Source organism: Zalophus californianus, chromosome 15 (assembly GCF_009762305.2).
Source record: "Zalophus californianus isolate mZalCal1 chromosome 15, mZalCal1.pri.v2, whole genome shotgun sequence".
Lineage (NCBI taxonomy): Eukaryota > Metazoa > Chordata > Mammalia > Carnivora > Otariidae > Zalophus > Zalophus californianus.
Window position 1 is genome coordinate 31,894,772 of NC_045609.1, and position 18,554 is coordinate 31,913,325.

At 46.0% G+C, this 18,554-nt stretch overlaps 1 protein-coding gene across 2 annotated transcripts in view; it reads left to right on the forward strand.

Moving 5' to 3' along the window:
- The window catches only part of SGPL1 (sphingosine-1-phosphate lyase 1), a 55,695-nt gene that overhangs the window by 33,207 nt on the left and 3,934 nt on the right, over nt 1–18,554 (forward strand). For both annotated transcript variants that reach the window (XM_027596258.2, XM_027596261.2), the window contains exons 6-13: nt 1,514–1,590; nt 3,392–3,520; nt 11,595–11,683; nt 13,265–13,370; nt 14,752–14,850; nt 15,479–15,628; nt 16,853–17,091; nt 18,216–18,362. In XM_027596258.2, the coding sequence (XP_027452059.1) occupies nt 1,514–1,590; nt 3,392–3,520; nt 11,595–11,683; nt 13,265–13,370; nt 14,752–14,850; nt 15,479–15,628; nt 16,853–17,091; nt 18,216–18,362 (1,036 nt within the window). The remainder of the gene's footprint in view (nt 1–1,513; nt 1,591–3,391; nt 3,521–11,594; nt 11,684–13,264; nt 13,371–14,751; nt 14,851–15,478; nt 15,629–16,852; nt 17,092–18,215; nt 18,363–18,554) is intronic.

An 18,554-nucleotide genomic window follows, 5' to 3' on the forward strand; every position in this document is an offset into this window, starting at 1 on the left:
ACACCCCTTACCTGGCTTCTCCTGATGTTAACATCTAAAGTGACTGTGATGCATTTGTCGAAACAGCAGTTGACTAAACTGCAAATTCTAACCCTATTTCACCAGTTTTTCCACTAATGTCCTTTTTTCTGTTCTAGGCTCTAATCCAGGATACCACACTGCATTTCAACAAATACACTTAAAAATTTCTAATTGACGTGTGTTAAGATTTTGACATTGGATGGTACAAAATTAGCTGCAGTCCAGGATTTATAGATGATGTAAAGCAGGGATCAGCCCTCTGAGACCTGGATGTTAAAGATTTCTATGATCGCGAGGGCACGTTGCTGCCGCCATATTGCCTTCCCTTCCTTTTCTAAGTCATTGTCGATAGCACCAACAAAATAACAGGAAATGAAACCATGTATTCTATTTTTGAAAGGCTGGTAGCCTCTGGTCTGAAGACATGCATGGTATAGTCCAATGTCCTGTAAGGAAAGAGGGAAAGTCCTATTGGAATCAAGCCAGAGCATGGCAGATTGCCTGAGGATGGGGGGTCTGTCTGGATGTTTGCCACTCAATCTTCTGCTCTCTTGTTAGAGCTGAAGATCATGGCTTTGTAGAGCCTGTGGCGACAGTTTTCAGTTAGTGTGTCTCTGTAGTAGCTTTGTCACTGCGCACTCTCAGTAGGGCACCGCCATGTTGTATCTGAGATACCCACATCAGCAGATTCATTGACTGTCTTTGGAGAAGCACTCAGACAGGAAGTGGAATTGTGGGTAGGTTTTGGGCTCATGTGAGGGGCTTGCTGCTGAGACCAGGGTGCTGACAGTCTACTCATCGTGGTTTGTCTGGTCAGGGATTCAGTTCCCTGGCTCCAACTCTTGACAATAGTGTACTGAAATTCCACACTTGGCCTTGCTCTTCCCTGCCAGCTCTGCTCATAACAGTTCTCACACTTCCTTTGACTGGATAGGAAGGGGAGAAAAAAGTCGTTAGCCATACAGAGACCAGGAAATGAGTATAGATCAAGGAACAACTTTCTACTGGTATAAGGCCATTGGGGATGATGACAGCATCATTATTGGACTAGATTATACCTGGATGCTGTTGATATCTTTTTCACACTGTTGTTGATAGTAATGGGAGATCTTTCGTCTTTATTTTGCTATGATAGGTCTTTTTTGGAATTCTTTATAAGATCACCTCCGGGGGGCTCCTGGGTGGCTCAGTTGGTTAAGCGACTGCCTTCGGCTCAGGTCATGATCCTGGAGTCCCGGGATCGAGTCCCACATCGGGCTCCCTGCTCGGCAGAGAGTCTGCTTCTCCCTCCGACCCTCTTCCCTCTCGTGCTGTCTATCTCTCATTCTCTCTCTCACAAATAAATAAATGAATAAAATCTTTAAAAAAAAAAAAAAAAGATCACCTCCGGGTTTCCACTCAGAGTTTTTTTTTCTTTTGTACCCAGAGGTGTTGCTTCGTATTTTGGGGAAGTTCCTGCTTACTGACCCAGTGGTCTTAACTTTCTCTACAGACGTCTTCTGGCAGGAGGGGAAAGCCTCTGGAGCAGTGTACAGCGGGGCAGAAGAGCTCACCCAGCTCCTGGTGAAGGTGAATGCCAGCACCCCAAGGCAGTGTGTGTGGTCTGTGCCCTTCATACCACCTCAGTTTTTCTCCTTACTTTTGCAATTAAAAAAAAAAAATTACTTAACGAAAGTTTATTGTTAAAAATAAGTTTAGAAAGTTTCTCTCTACCCACATATAGGTGACTATGGATAATATTGTCAGAGATGTCTTCAGGCCATAAAAAAGTACAATATTACTTAACATTTCCAGGCTTTATAGGTGCCCCATGGGGAAGGCAGATTACTAGGGAAGGTAGTCAGTCCCCCATCATTTGAGGTTATTAATGACAAGACATACTTTGTTTGATGAGAAGAGAGTAGGGATAGACCCCTGGGTGGCTCATTCGGTTGAGTGTCCGACTCTTGATCTCAGCTCAGGTCTTGATCTCAGGGTTGTGAGTTTGAGCCCTTTGTTGGGCTCCTTGCTGGGCGTGGAGCCTACTTAAAAGAAGAGAGGAGGAATAGACACTTGCTCATCATTTCCTGTACCACCCGAGTCTCAGATCAAAGGATCTGAGAATGAGCAGTAGGTTCACTTATAATTGAAATAATTCTCATTTTTTGTTGACTTTAGAGTTGCCTATAGCTAATCAGATTTATTTCCTAAACCCCACTTTATCATATAAAATTGGCATTGGACTTAACAGTCTCTGAGGTCTTTGTGTTTGATTATGAAAGCTATGAAACTGCTCCTACCTTACTAAATACCACAGGTTTGGCTTAGCTATATCTTGACATAATGCTCTGATCTTACTCCGCTGGCTTAAAAATCTTTCAGTGGCTTCCCACTATCTACGGGATAAAACCCAAGCTGCTTATGTAGCAGGAAATGCAAGCCCACGGGCACCTGGGTGGCTCAGTCGGTTAAGCGACTGCCTTTGGCTCAGGTCATGATCCCGGAGTCCTGGGATCAAGTCCCACGTCGGGCTCCCGGCTCAGCAGGGAGCCTGCTTCTCTCTCTCTGACCCTCTCCCCTCTCATGCTGTTTCTCTCTCACTCTCTCAAATAAATAAATAAATAAATAAATAAATAAATAAATAAAATCTTTAAAAAAAAGAAAATGCAAGCCCTGTGGTGAGCCAGCTCCCAGCTGTGTTTTTCAACCACCTCTGTTACTTTCCCACGTAAACACGAACTTCCATCTTTCCTCTTCACTGAGTGTACCTCGCTCATACCGTGTTTTCCTCCCCTCCTTCATTCCACCTGTTCTAAATGTCGAATTCCTATTGATCTCTCAAGGTTCTGCCTGTACAGACCCCTCAGACCTGTCGGGCTGTTTGTTAGTCCCTCCTTACGGCTCCTTCCATCACTTGCACACTTCTGGTATCACACTTAGAACAATAGCTCCTTTGTGCTGGATGCTCTCCTAAGGATTTGGCGTGCCTTATGTTATTTACTTAGTGCTAGAACCCTATCAGGTAGGTACCATGGTTATCCCCTTGAGCACATGAGGACACTGAACCTCAAAGAGGTTTTTTGACCTGAGATTACAGAGCGAGAAGTAATAGGCAAAGCCAGGATTGCAAACTGGGTCTGTTTGTTGGTTTAGTACGTGCTTTTTAACCACATTTATACTTCCTCTCTTGCCACACTGTAAAATAAGTTATTTACATGTCTCTCTCTTCCACTGTATTTTGATCTTCTTTAAAGGGGAACACATACCTTACCATTTTTCCAGTTTCTCGTGTTGTGCTTGGTACCTAGAAACTTCTGTCTAGTGCATGATTCTTTGTCCCATACAGTGTATTTATTCGTCCTACTTCATGTCTGCGTGCATTTCTTTGCAGGCTTACGGAGATTTTGCATGGAGTAACCCACTGCATCCAGACATCTTCCCGGGACTGCGAAAGATCGAGGCGGAGATTGTGAGGATAGCTTGTTCCCTGTTCAGTGGGGGGCCAGATTCCTGTGGATGTGTAAGTAGATGCAGGTGGCCTCCAATAATCTTACGTGTTTAGCTTAAAATAGAAGTTTCTTGAAAACATTTTGTTACACAAGTAATATGTGATTATTGGCAGGAAGATCCAGATTAACAGCAATGTAAAAGTGTTAACTTTTGGCATTTTTAGAGCATCAACATTTCATGGTATATTTAAAAAAATTTTTTTTTCCTTAGTTTTGCATTTTGAAACATTTTAAACATGAAGTTGCTAGAATAGACAAAACCCTGGATTCAGTAACTGAATATTTTGCACATCTGCTGTGTCTGCTCCTTTTTTTCTCCCCCTCCCTCTTTGATCCATCCTGTATACTTATAGTACGTAGGTATTCTCCTGCACCATAGACTCTGTGAACTTTTAAGAGACCATCAGTTAAGCAGCCCCAAAACAATTTGGCCTCATCTAGGTAAGCTGAAGAAAGGGGTATCTCATGACCCTGAAATTTCACTACTCAGCGTACACCCTAGAAAAACTGGCACATGTGTATCAGGATAGATGGATAGTCATAGCAGCATTGTCCATGATGTTGAAAACTGGAAGTAATCCAAATGCCAGTCAACAGTGGGGTGGAAAATTACAGACTACTCCATGTGCTTCAGCCCGTTGCAGCTGCTACTCTGATTAATGCTCAAATTAGCCCGTTTGACCAGTGGGAGCCTCTTAATTTTGGCCTCTGGGTTCTTTTGTATGACTCAAGTGGTCTTTGAAAGCTTCCTTTCTTTCCTTTTTTTTGACAAAATATTTTTATTTGATGAAATATTCCAGGTTTACCTTATGCATTTCCAGACCCCCAACTCGGCCATTTGTCCAAAGAGCCCTGTTTCATTTAGAATGATGTAAAATACTTAATGGCTCCGAAGTCCAATTTATAGAATAAGACTTATACAAAATTAACCGGAATAACATCCAGAGAGTTAGCACAGAAGAGGTTGAGTGAGACGGCCTGGAGTGAGAAGGGCTACCACACATCTGGTTGGTGTGTAATTAGCTGTTAAAACAGCTGGCGTTCTCAGCAGCAGTGGCAGCCGGGGTGTTTGCAGGTGGAGGAAAGATGGGCTGTGAGGTGTTCGTTGTTGGAGCTGGAAGATGAGTAGAGGGGTTTCGTGGGTTCCCTCTTCAGCCGTGCCTCTTCTGCACTTGAGTTCCTCCGTTGGCTTTTTTTTTTTTTAAAGATTTTACTTATTTATTTATTTTGTTTATTTGGCAGACAACAGGAGAGTGGCAGAGGGAGAGGGAGAAACAGGCCCCCTGTCGAGCAGGGAACCCGATGCGGGGCTCGATCCCAGGACCCTGGGATCATGACCTGAGCCAAAGGCAGTCGCTTAACCAACTGAGCCACCCAGGCGGCCCCCATTGCCTTTTTTTTTTTTTTTAACTTCATTTACTATAGTCTTCATTTTTGAGAATTTTGTCTTAATTTGCCTGGTGGTTCTTTTTTTTTTTTTTAGGTTTTTGCTCAAGTTGTTTTTTTATTTATTATTATTATTATTTAAGTAAGTGTTACACCTAAAGTGGGGCTCAAACTCAAGACCCCGAGGTCGAGTGTTGCATGCTCTGCCGACTGAGCCAGCCAGGCGCCCCTGCATGGTGGTTCTTTAGCGTTCCTTTCCTTGGCTTATGTTTTGTTTATTTAAATATATTGCCTGTAATTATTTTATATTTTGTGTCTGATAATTCTGTTACTCACAAGCCTTACCTATCTGTTTCTGCTGGTTTCATTCAGATTGGCTTGTATCCTTATATTTGTGACTTTTTTTTGTTTTTTTTTTTTGCGTCTTCCTGGGAACTTCTCTGAGGCCTAGATTGAAGTAAGGTTCTTGCAGGAAAGCTACGTAATGACTTCTGCCAGTTGCCGGGGCCTTGCTGGGAGGTACTGTCACACGGGAACCCATCTGAGTCTGATGCTCAGGGTGCAGTCTCATCCTACAGAGGGCGCATGAGTTCACACTGCAGACCCACATCAAAGCCGTCTTATGAGCCATTCTTGAGGGATCCTTATTTTTCTTTACCAGAGCATCAGGTCAGGGGTCAGGGTTGAGAAAGCCATTTTTCTTGCTCTCCTCTTCTGCACCAGTGGGGTTTGATTTCTTGTTCCCCTGAGATGTGGGTGTAAGTCCCAGGTTCTCCAGCTGTCTCCTGTTCGACTCTTTACCTTTAGGCAGGCCCTCAGTTTACCTCCTGTTTGTTTGTCACGGTGGCGGTTGGTGGTCTCTGGGGGTGGCAGCAACCCTCAAGTTGAAACCAGCTTTGGCACTCACTTTATCTGCTAGGATTCTTGGTTTTGCTGTGTTTGGGTTCAGTATATTAGTATATTCCTTTATGTTATATAAGCTTAGTGGTGGATGTAAAATAACTTTTAATGTTTTATGAGGCTTTTTAGTTGTTTCCCATGGGAGGGTGGGCTGCCCAAGCTGTCTAATCTATATTGCCAGAAATAGGAGTTCCATGATTGTTGTTGTTTTTCTCCATGTGAACTTTGTACACTTTACATCTTCTCTCCCTCTGGATCTGCTCTTCCCCACTTTCTTCCAAGGCTACTCAGCTCGTCTTAGAGAATACGGTTTCACAGATTGGCGACCATGCCCATGTTTCTTCTCTGAATACCTTTTGGTTATCTGTGTCTAGCCAGAGGGACACAGGTGTAGAGAGGCAGTGATTTTTTTTTTCAGTCTCTGTTTTGTTTTTGTTTTTTTAATCTGGGTTCACTAAACTTGCCTTAAACCTTTCCTCTAAGTCCTGATCTTTATTCTCGGCTGGGTTGATTCTGCCCCTCGTGTCCTTACTAGTCCTGTATCAGGGTCATTTGGTACTCTGTGTTTTAGGTCTGCAGTCTCGTTCTCTTGTTTTGGTGTCCAGTCTTTCAGCTCTTGTTTTCTTCGATTCGTGTTCTTGTCATGTGGTCCTCTAGTGACGACAGTGCCCCTTAGACTGTTACCTTTTGGGTTAGGCTTTTATTTTGCATGCTGCTTTTTTTCTTTCTTTCTGTGTGTTTGCGTAGTTACCGTGCCATTTTCTTTCACTGTGGCTCATGCTCATCAGAACATTCTATTTTGTTCCGACGCATGCTGGCTGATTTCTCACCTGGGAGCATTTGCTTGAGGGCTTCTTGGTTCCACCTGTGTTAGGATATCTGGGTCTCTTCTTCTGAGATTTGTTAAAAGTTACCTATTAGAGTTTACTCTGCCTAGTTGGAAGACAGTAAGACCCTCTGGGCTTTGATTATTTCTTTAACCCATCCTGGATCCCTGAAGCCTTGACTTTGAGGGGTCGGTCCCAGTGTTCTCTCTCCCCATTTTCCCGTTTCTCCCTCGCTGCCATGTCTACCACTCACTGAGCAGAAGATAAGGAGCCCCCCTCCATTTGCTTCTCTGAAGATTTGGCCGGTATTAATGAGAATCCTCAGGATTTTGCTGGCTGGCTGGACAATTTTCAGGACTTGGAGGAGGGATTAGGGACTGTGTTTTGCTTTTTTCTGTGCTTTAGTAACTTGTCTCTTTTTTTCATTGCCAGTATTTGAAGTTTATTGCACTGGATTCTCTGTTTCCTTGTTTGATGGTGGTTATTGCAGCTTTTTGCAATTGTGTTTCTTCCTTCTTTTAGTTACCGGGGGAGAGAAAGCAGCTGTGAGGTAGGTTCAGTGTTCCATCTGAATGCCGAAGTCCAACCCAGGGGTATTTTTGCATTGCTACAGTGTCCGGGATCGGGAGAAGGATGGAGTCTGAGATCCCTAGGCTTTTCTAATACTTAAGACTTTTACAAGAGAACTAACGATGACCTCTGGGGTAATTTGAGTTTCTCTGTCTCTCTTACTCTTCTCAGTCTCTGTCTCTCTCCATCTCTCTCTCTCTCTCTCTCTCTCTCTCTCTCAATGAGCTGCTTTTGGTGAAAAAAAAGTTCAGAGTTCAGAGGTTGGAAATGAGAAGACAGAGCTGCATTGGCTGGGCAGTCTGTAGCATATTCCCAGCCAAGGTCTTAAGCTCTTCTTGTTCTTTGTTCTTAGATCTAAACTATCTTTCCTGTTACTAACTTCATTTTCCTCAGTTAGAATGGATGAGAAGTGATTTCATATACTGAGAGAACTTCTATTGCCCTGGGGAACAGTCTTGGCTTGTGCAAAGGCCTCTGGGTCCAAACAGCATCTGAAAGAAAATTCTCGCAACAGGCCGTGTTCTCTTCTTATTCTCTGACATACTTCTCATATATTACAGTGAGTTTTTATAAATGTCGGAAGAAGCTAACATTACAAGTAGTTATTGAAGCTTTCATCTTCTGATTTCACATTTCTATTTTTCTTTGGGCGCAGAGGGTAGAAGGTAATGGGAGGTTAGTAGCATGTTTAGACACAGAATTTGGGGATCAGAAATAAAAATTAAAAGTAGAATTTAGTTATTCCTGCTTTTACAGTCCAAAGTACACTGCTGTTTGCCCAACAAATAATGATGTTGATTTGATTAGTTATTGGACTAAAAATAGAGCGTGTGTGCTGGGTGACTAGGGGTTTGGAAATCCTTTTGCTTAGGTCATTACTGGACCTTAGTAAGAGGCTGACACACTGGAGACTTGGACGTTGCTGGTCCTTTCCTGACTTGCTTCATAGCTTGTTTGGCTCCTCATGTGACAGCCTGAGGTTTTGTGCTAGACCACAGGGCGAGGCGCTGATTCACAGAGCTGACCTCCACTATAAGCGTTTTCATCTTTGGCAGAAAAGTGCAAAGGCTACAAACAGGCAGGCGTCCTCTGCCCAAGTTCAGCACATTACTTCGTGGGTGATGGGCACGTGTTTCTTGAAGACTTCCTGAATCACAGAATGACTAACTTCTCTCAGCTAATCTTCCATGTAACTCCTGACCACTGGGGTTTTGTAGCAATGGTGTTTTTGTCCTCTTTTTGGGTATTATAAGAAATTCCAGAAATCCCTCTCTCTCATTCCATTTCATGTTAGCTCCACCAAATGCACAAATGTAGAAAGTTTTCCTTTTTTTTCTCTTTTCTCGTTTTTAGTTTAAATTCAATTAATTAACATACAATGTATTATTTCTTTCAGGGGTACAGGTCTCTGGTTCATCCATCTTATATAGTACCCAGTGCTCATTACGACACATAATCTCCCCAATGTCCATCACCCAGTTACCCCATCCCCCCACCGCCCTCCCCTCCAACAACCCTCAGTTTGTTTCGGATGATTAAGACTTGTCTCTTATGGGGGGCGCCTGAGTGGCTCAGTCGTTAAGCGTCTGCCTTCGGCTGAGGTCATGATCCCAGGGTCCTGGGATCGAGCCCCGCATCGGGCTCCCTGCTCTGTGGGGAGCCTGCTTCTCCCTCTCCCACTCCCCCTGCTTGTGTTCCCTCTCTCGCTGTGTCTCTCTCTGTCAAATAAATAAATAAAAAATCTTTAAAAAAAAAAAAGTCTCTTATGGTTTGTCTCCCTCTCTGGTTTCATCTTGTTTCATTTTTTTTCCTCTCTTCCCCTATGATCCCCTGCCTTGTTTATTAAATTCCACATATCAATGAGATCATATGATAATTGTCTTTCTCTGATTGACTTATTTTGCTTAGCATAATACCCTCTAGTTCCATCCACGTTGTTGCATATGGCAAGATTTCAATTTTTGATGGCTGCGTAATATTCCATTGTATTTATATATACCACATCTTCTTTATCCGTTTATCTGTTGATGGACATCTGGGCTCTTTCCATAGTTTGGCCATTGTGGACGTTGCTGCTATAAACATTGGGGTACAGGTGCCCCTTTGGATCACTACATTTGTATCTTTGGGGTAAATACCTAGTAGTGCAATTGTTGGATCATAGGGTAGCTCTAGTTTCAACTTTTTGAGGAACGTCCATACTGTTTTCCAGAGGGCTGCACCAGCTTGCATTCCCACCAACAGTGTGGGAGGGTTTTTTCCTTTTTCTGCATCCTCGTCAACATCTGTAGTTTCCTGACTAGTTAATTTTAGCCATTGTAACCCATGTGATGTGGTATTTCATTGTGGTTTTGATTTGTATTTCCCTGATGCCAAGTGATGTTGAGCATTTTTTCATGTGTCTGTTGGTCATTTGGATGTCTTCTTTGGAGAAATGGCTGTTCATGTTGTCTGCTCATTTCTTGACTGGATTATTTGTTCTTTGGGTGTTGAGTTTGGTAAGTTCTTTATAGATTTTGGGTATTAGCCCTTTATCTGATATGTCATTTACAAATATCTTCTCCCATTCTGTTGGTTGTCTTTTGGTGTTATTGACCGTTTCTTTGCTGTGCAAAAGCTGTTTATCTTGAAGTCCCAATAGTTCATTTTTGCCCTTGCTTCCCTTGCCTTTGGAGATGTCTAGCAAGAAGTTGCTGCTGCAAAGTTTTACTTTTTATCAGCTGATGCTAATGGATGGCACTGGGTGAATTATTTTAGTCTTCTTAGGGGCTCAGTTTTCTCACCTGTACCATGAAAAAGTTATCTAAGCTTGTATGAATCTTCAGAGATGAGAAATCTTAGAAAATAATCACGTACCTCAGTGCTGTGGCTTTTTTGGTTTGTTTTGAAATGATTCTTTTTTTGCTTTTTTAAGATTTATTTATTCATTTCAGAGAGAAAGAGGTGGGGGAGAAGGGCAGAGGGCAAGAGAGAATCTCAAGCGGACTTCCACTGAGCTCAGAGCCTGATGTGGGGCTCGATCTTAAAACCCTGAGATCATGACCTGAGCCGAAATCAAGAGTTGGATGCTGGGCGCCTGGGTGGCTCAGTCGTTAAGCGTCTGCCTTCGGCTCAGGTCACGGTCCCAGGGTCCTGGGATCGAGCCCCATATCGGGCTCCCCGCTCGGCGGGAAGCCTGCTTCTCCCTCTCCCACTCCTTCTGCTAGTGTTCCCTCTCTCGCTGTGTCTCCATCAAATAAATAAATAAAATCTTAAAAAAAAAAAAAAGCTGGATGCTTAACCCACTGAGCCACCCAGATGCACCTGGAATGATTCATTCTTATATGTCATCAAAAGATAGCCTGACGGGTATGATGTGCCCATGTTGGTCATGGTTTACTGAGAGTCAGATCAGGCTTTGAGAAATGTTAGTTGAGGTTCTGTTAAGTGTCAGCCTTTAGGCTGGGTGCTTGGAATATTGTCATGAATGGATTGGTCCCCACCGTCCCATGAGTTTATAGTCTCGTGAGGGAAATCAGATGCGTGACATGACCTTTGAGTATTTAGGTTTCAACTCTGATAAAGAAGTTCACCTAGGGGCGCCTGGGTGGCTCAGTCCGTTAAGCAGCTGCCTTCGGCTTGGGTCATGATCCCGGGGTCCTGGGATCGAGCCCCACGTCTGGCTCCGTGCTCGGCGGGGAGCCTGCTTCTCCCTCTCCCTCTGCCTGCCTCTGTGTCTACTTGTGCTCTCTCTCTCTCTGTCAAATGAATAAATAAAATCTTAAGAAAAAGAAAGACGTTCACCTATAACCGAGGAGGGCTAGGCCTAGGTTCAGGAAAACATTTTCCTTTGTTTAAAAGCACTATGATTTTTGTTTTGATTTCAGATAAGTGAGATAACCAACTTGTAAATAGAGGACTCTGCTTTTCTTTTTCAAACTTGTCAAAACCACAGTTCACTTTGGAATGTCTAAACTTTCCTTCTTGATCTGCTGAGGTATCACGTAGTCTACTAGACTTATGACTGCAGTTCATTCTGCAGTGGGCATTGGAAACTTAAATCAAAGTCTATAATCCTGATGCTTTTGAGCAGTGTAAAATGCGCTATCCTATCTGCAACTGGACCAGGAATAGAAGTGTAAACGGGCCGCGTGCTGGTAACGTCTGGGCAGATGGTGCATTTTTCCATACAATGTAGAGATTCTGCTCCTTCTTATTTTGTAGTTTTTACTCTTCTGAACCAAGAGTGCACTTAGCTGATAAAGCCACATTTCCTTCCAGAAGACATGGCAATGTGTGCTCTGCCGAGTGCCTCGCAGACATTACCTGCTGCTGCACCGGGCGCCACCAAGATAAGGTGGGCCGTGCATGCTGACAGCCGGCCTCACTGCACTGCATGGATGACATTGCTTCTTTATTACAGGTGACCTCTGGGGGAACAGAAAGCATACTCATGGCCTGCAAAGCTTACCGGGACCTGGCCTTTGAGAATGGGATCAAAACTCCAGAAATGTATGTATGTGTTTCCTTTGGATTTAACTGTTTGGAGTACTGTGGTTGGAAACAACTTGACCATCTGTTTTCTACTTCTCTTCCCTCTTCCTCTGGCAGTTCAGTCCTCGTTCATCCTGTCTTGCGCCCTTGACCCTTATCCCTTCACATTCCACAGAATCCTAAGTGGATCAGCCAGTTAATTTTAAAGGTCATTCCCTTTCCCAACCCCCAAGTTTATACGTGGTATATACTGAAAGCAAGAATGAGCTCCTTTTCCTAAAAGTGACAGGTTGAACAGGACTACATCTTTGAATTTTGTGATATTATAAATAATCTGGAGCCTAAGGAAAACTCTCTAATAATCCCTTAAGTTCAGGGAAAATTACTTAAATATAATAGGCTGCCTCAAAGTGCTTCCTAAGAAAATTTCAGCCTGAGGGCTGTTTTCTGGGAGGAGAGAAAAAAAAATTTTTTTTTTAAAGATTTTATTCATTTATTTGACAGACAGCGAGAGAGGGAACACAAGCAGGGTGAGTGGGAGAGGGAGAAGCAGGCTTCCCGCGGAGCAGGGGACCCTGGAATCATGACCTGAGCTGAAGGCAAGACGCCTAACGACTGAGCCACCCAGGCACCCCTGGGAGGAGAAATTTTTAAAATCTTTTTGAGATTTATCCATAATGCCACCCCATAGACATAACTTTGATATTTGGCTGCATTCTTTTCTCTAGACTCTCTCTTTGCCCAGAGTGTTCTACATCCTCTGGGTTACTGTTTTCCTACAAGTATCAGTGACTAAGGGTTGCATGTGATCTCATGCTGTGCAGCCTAAGAGAATAAATAAGGCTGCCATCTTTCTCCATACATAAATCTTAGTGCTTGGTACTCAGCAATAGTCTTTCCTTCCTTAAAGGGAACACATTGATTTTGAGAGTGCAGTAATTGAGAGAAGTCTGAAAGCAAATACTTAACTAACCTTTTCAGTGCTATTTGTCTTTTTTTTGTTTTTTTTTAAGTAAGCTCTACGCCCAGTGTGAGCCTTGCACTCATAACCCCAAGATCAAGAGTCGCAGGCTCTACTGACTGAGCTGAGCCAGCCAGGCACCCCTGTTTCAGTACTATTTGAAGTGCTGCTTCTAAGTATGTAGGAACACTGGGAATTATAGTTTCTTATAGGCTCGTGGGCTTTCAGAGCTGGAAGGAACCACTGACCTGATACAAGCAGACTTAGGTTCCTGCTTGGCCGTGTGTCATGTCATCGTGCCCCCACCAACGGCTCCCTGGCTTTGGATGGCCAGCACGAGAAGGCTCTGCCTGATGCCAATCTGATCCAAATTCCCAGGTCCCTCGTCTCCTGCCTGTCAGCCCTGCTTTATGCTTTGGATTTCCTAAACCAGAGGGAGAAGATTTCTGTAGAAAATCAGTTGACCTCTTTTTCTTTGTGCTTAAAAAGAAAAGTAAAACAATATAAACACTTGTAAAAACATGAGGAAAAATAATTAGACGTTTACTCCTGGTGACGTAGATGAGCTGCTGCTAAATAGGCTCTCTCTTGAGCCCTGCTTTTATTGGAATTTCATTACTCTCTTCTCTGTCATTTAGTGTGGCCCCCCAAAGTGCCCATGCTGCATTTGACAAAGCAGCCAATTATTTTGGGATGAAGATTATACGGGTTCCACTGAACAAAATGATGGAGGTGGATGTTCGGGTGAGTTCCCCTGAAGGGCCATTTCGTGCCATGGACCGTGAGGAGCAGGGATGCACCTGACTGACTGGTGTTTTCCAGTGTCTCACAGAGAGGCTCCAAAGGCCTCGGACTCTAGGTGCGGGAGCTGCCAAGCTGCCACCAGCCGTGGTGATGGAGTACGGCTCAGGGTTTTCATAAATTCGTGGGCTCTGATAGCAAAGATGATCCAGCCCCTGACTTGAGACTTTGCTGACCTGGGTTTTGCTTCAGCAACATCGCTTTCTCCTCTCTGTAAAAAGAGCACAGACTGACTTGCCCCAGGACTCTCCCTGCGGTTTTCATGAGCTCGCATCCATATCCTCCCCAATGTAACAGTAACTGCATCTTTTCAGAACTAAACTACCCAATTTCTTAGCGCTAGCGTTATTGCTGCCTGCTGTCTTTATTGATACACTGACTGATAGTTGACAAAAAAAATTGTACATATCTGTGGTCCCAGCTTGATATTCTGATGACACTTGTACACATTGCAGACGAATCACCACAGTCGCACTATTGAGCAAATTCCATCCCCTCAAATAGTTACGATCTTCTATCATGTTCCTTTTTTCTGGGTTAGAATACATAGGGCTGCTCTCCCGACTGCTAGCTGATTTCAGGCACACAGTGCGGTATTGTTACGCGTGGTCACACGGCCGTCCGCGAGCGGTCCAGATCTTCCTGTCAGGCGTCACTGAAACTTGGTGCCCCTCATCCTCCGGCCCCTGGCAACCGCCATTCTACTCTCTGCTTCTGAGGTTGACTGTTGTAGGTGCCGTATATGTGAGGTCATGCAGCATTTGTGTCTCTGTGCCTGGCTTACTACACTCAGCAGTGTCCTCCAGGTTCATCCGTGCCGTCACAAGTGGCAGGCTTTCTTTTTTGAAGACCTGATAGTCGTCCTTTAGTCGTTATTTTTATGCCGTGCCTGTGTGGAGAACTCTCCAGTGTCGGGATGCTGTAAAAATTACACGTGAGCCTTGTGACAGCCCAGGGAGGCTGTAGAAACTGTCAGTCCTTTTGCAGTACACGAGTGAGGACACGGTCTGGGTGGAGTTAAATCGTGTGCCCCAGGTTTCCACGCTCGTGAGTGGGGCTGGGACTCGCATAGGCTCATCTGCCTCTTGGCCCGATGCCGTTTTTCCTCCCACAGTGATTTGCCGTGTTGTGGCCACAGACTGTCCCCCCCGCTGGAGCCCTCTGGCCCTGTCTGTGCTGCCGCCGTGGCGGGGGGCTGTCTTCTCCTGGGTTGGAGAGATGGGAGGAGGTGGGCTAGAGGAGCGCAGACCCCGAGCTGGGGGCCTGGAGTGCTCTTGGCATTCTGACGTGGCTTCTCATTTTCCTTTCACCTTTCAACCCCTAGGCAATGAGGAGAGCCATCTCCAGGAACACGGCCATGCTCGTCTGTTCTACCCCCCAGTTTCCTCATGGTATCATCGATCCTGTCCCGGAAGTGGCCAAGGTACGTGGGGGAAATGGCCTGCCAGGCACTCAAGCTGAGATTTGAAAATAGAATCTAATGGTGCAGTACTCGGCAGGGAGAAGCAAGCCTGAGTTTAGATTTGTGCACAAATTTCCTGAGGCCCATAGGAAGCCCTGCAGCTCTGTTTGGAGCCTCAGAAAGTTAACTGGCTCTGCTGTGGGAAGAAGACTGGATATTCTGAAAGAGTACGGGCATTTCAATTCAGCCGGGAAAATAAGCTGCATGTAGGAGCCTGCCTACCAGAGGGTGGCATCCAATAGCGCCACCCGCCTAGCGCCCACTGCTCCCCAGCCTGCAGTTACTAAAGCAGGACTCTTCCCCCTGCATCAGAGGGCTGCTCGTTTCCTGCTTGATTTTATAGTGAAGTTGAAGCCCTGTGTATTTAAATATAAAATACCACATTTCAGAGGAATTATTTTGAAGCCTAAATGCATTTAAAACATGAACTTTATTAGGAATGTGAAAACTAGCCAGTTTTTTAAAGCCTGAAAGATGCAGTATACAGTGGCCTTGGGGTTGCAGCACATCTTTCCACCTGTGTCTTGCAAAGTTTTTGTTATATGGCTATAAATGAAATTCTCTTGTGGTCTTTGTTTTCTGGAACTAGCTGGCTGTCAAATACAAAATACCTCTTCATGTAGATGCTTGTCTGGGGGGCTTCCTCATCGTCTTTATGGAGAAAGCAGGATACCCACTGGAGCAACCATTTGATTTCCGGGTGAAAGGTGTGACCAGCATTTCAGCTGATACCCACAAGGTGAGACAGGGAAGGGACCAAATGTTAATCAAAGGAGGCACCTGATTATTTTGACTATCAACAAAATAAATTGGTTAAAGTGTTAACTTCTGCCCAAAATGTAAAATTAAATCTGGCTCTTTGCTCTCACCCGCGTAGCTGGTTCAGGTGACAAAGTATAGTGCTAGAGGTGACACGTAATCGTGCAGAGGGACCTGTTTGTGGCATGTGGCTCAGAGAATTTCTGCAGCCACTGACTGTATGTAGCTGGGACATGCCAGGACAAGGGCCCCTAGAAAAATGTTCCCTGAAGCTCTGAGATTCTCTGGGGTGGAGGGTAGCGATGAATTTGATAGTGGGACTCCTGGGAGGAGGTATGCTGGTGCTGAGCTCCCACACCACGGGGCTGCTGCCCCACGTGACAGGAGCCAGCTAAAGGAAGAGTCCTTTGGAGAGAGGGCAGAACTGCGTGCTCAGGAATGTTCGGATGCCACCACCCTGGTGGCCGGGATGGCTTTGCAGCTACATGCAGACGTGGGAGAAGCAGCAGCCTCAGGAATGTGTGCTCTGTGCTGAAGACACTCGCAGAGCTTGTTTTCATCTCAAGCATAGTGGAGACCTGTTTTTCAGACTCTTACGTGATGCCCGCGAATCTTCCGTCGGGATCTGATTTGGTTTCGCCTCGCACCCAGGCGACCCCCGTGCCCTCTTCCTTACCGTCTCTCCCGGTGTGGGTCAGGGAGTGAGGCTGGCTCCATGTTCGCGGCAGCGGGAGTTCACTAGGAGGGCACATTTCTATAAGGAAACCAAGTACGTAGGTTGTTTTTAGGCTGGATTCAGTAGCTTCTAGATGCTGAACACCGTGATGGTCTTAAAAAAGGAAGTATAAAAGAGACGGGACGGGAGTCAGCTTGTGATTTTAGTCGCTCCAGGTGACGTGACTTCTACCCTTTCCCCCGGTTGCCAGTGGAAATTTATCTTTGCTTCCACCGTGACGCACCGCCCTGGAGTGCGGTTTACATAGAGAAGCCACGTGCTGGGTGAGGGGCCCAGAAGCGTCAGCCCTCACGGGGCATTTCAGCCCCGTCCCCGCAGCGCCCTGCACCCGTAACGTTCTGAGTGTGGGTTGTCGGTGCGAGTGGGACGCGGTGGGAAACGGGCACGTGAAGGAGAAGTGTGTGCGGGGAGCTTGCGGGGCGGGCCTGCCTGGGAGCTGGGTGCTCACCTGTGCGCTTCTCCCCTCAGTACGGCTACGCCCCCAAAGGCTCCTCCGTGCTGCTCTACAGTGACAAGAAGTACAGGAGCCATCAGTTCTTCGTGGCGACAGACTGGCAGGGCGGCATCTACGCCTCCCCGACCATCGCGGGCTCCCGGCCCGGAGGCATCAGTGCGGCCTGTTGGGCTGCCCTGATGCACTTCGGTGAGAGCGGCTATGTTGAGGCCACCAAACAGATCATCAAAACCACTCGCTTCCTCAAGTCAGAGTATGTGTGGAGGATTGGGGGTCCACCTCGTCTCTTGCTTTGTCTGCTCATAGGCCCGAGGCATCTGCCTGGCCAAGCACCCATAGCTCCCGGCCCATTCAGCATCCCCTAGCGACCAGGGGCTTAGGACAGCGGCTTAGGAGTGTGGCGCCGGCCTGGGAGGAGAAACTCCCTGGCTCTGCTGGGACTTGGAGGGTCAGACCCAGGCTTCACCTGTGGGCCAGCGTGTCTTCACGACCGGCAGCTCTTACCACGTGCCCACGCACTGTGCAGCGTCATCCTTTACACCGCGGTTCTCACACTTGAGCACGCATCTTAATCATCGGGAGGACCTGTCACAACACAGGTTGCTGCGCCCCACTCCTAGGATTCTCACTCCGTCCATCTGGAGTGGGAGTCTGAGGACTTGCGTTTCTGGGAAGCCCCCAGTGGATACTGAAGCTGTGGGTCTAGGGCTCACACTTGGGGAGTCGCTGGTGGAACAGTGTCGGCGATGAGGCAGAGGGAACGAACGGGGGAAGGGCGGGGGGGGGGGACCCAGGGTGAGATGAGGCTAGAACGAGGCTGCATGTTTGTCTGACCCACTGTTCGTGTGCCCCCTGCCTGTCTCTGTGGCTCACCCGCACTGGGGAGGCTTTTTCAGAATCTGGAGGGTGAGTGAAAGCGGCCAGTAGACATGTCTCATTCGAAGAAAGCCTGCACGTACCCAGCCAATAGACCCATCTGTTGTGAACTGCTTTACGATTTCTTGCTTTAGGGATTACGTATATGATTTTTGAAATTGAAGAGATGGAGGGGTCATTTTGCCAGGATTTTTTTTAAGTGTATCTTTTATGCCTCAGATGACCCTGGGGCATATCACAATTTGGGAGTTGGGCAGACAGGGTAGGAGCCAGTGGTTCTGACTCACTGGAGCTCAGTGGGGTTTGGGCCTTTGAGTATTTGTAATGTTTGGGAACCACTGATCTCAGTCTTGCCACCTGATACTAGAAGGTGAGCGAGCTGAAGCCCTAAAAGATTAGATTGTGTTATAGGGGAGACATTTGCACGATGAAAGAGATGATGGCCCGAGGAGTATATGTGACTGAAATTTCCTTTCTATTCCTTTTTTTGTTTGTTTTAAGACTGGAAAATATCAAAGGCATCTTTGTTTTTGGGAATCCCCAGTTGTCAGTCATTGCTCTGGGCTCCCGAGATTTTGACATCTACCGACTGTTTAACCTGATGACTGCTAAGGGCTGGAACCTGAACCAGCTGCAGTTCCCACCCAGGTAAGCCCGAGGAGCCTCCTGCCCTCACTGCACTCTGTGACTTCGCAACAGCTCGGGTAGGAGGGTGACCCGAAGCCTAGAGACTGACAGTGAGGCCAGCGCTTCAGGACTGACGGAGTATCCGTGGGATTTTACCTCACCACCTGACATTACTCAGTATCAAGGACAAGACGATGAGCTTTACAAGAGACC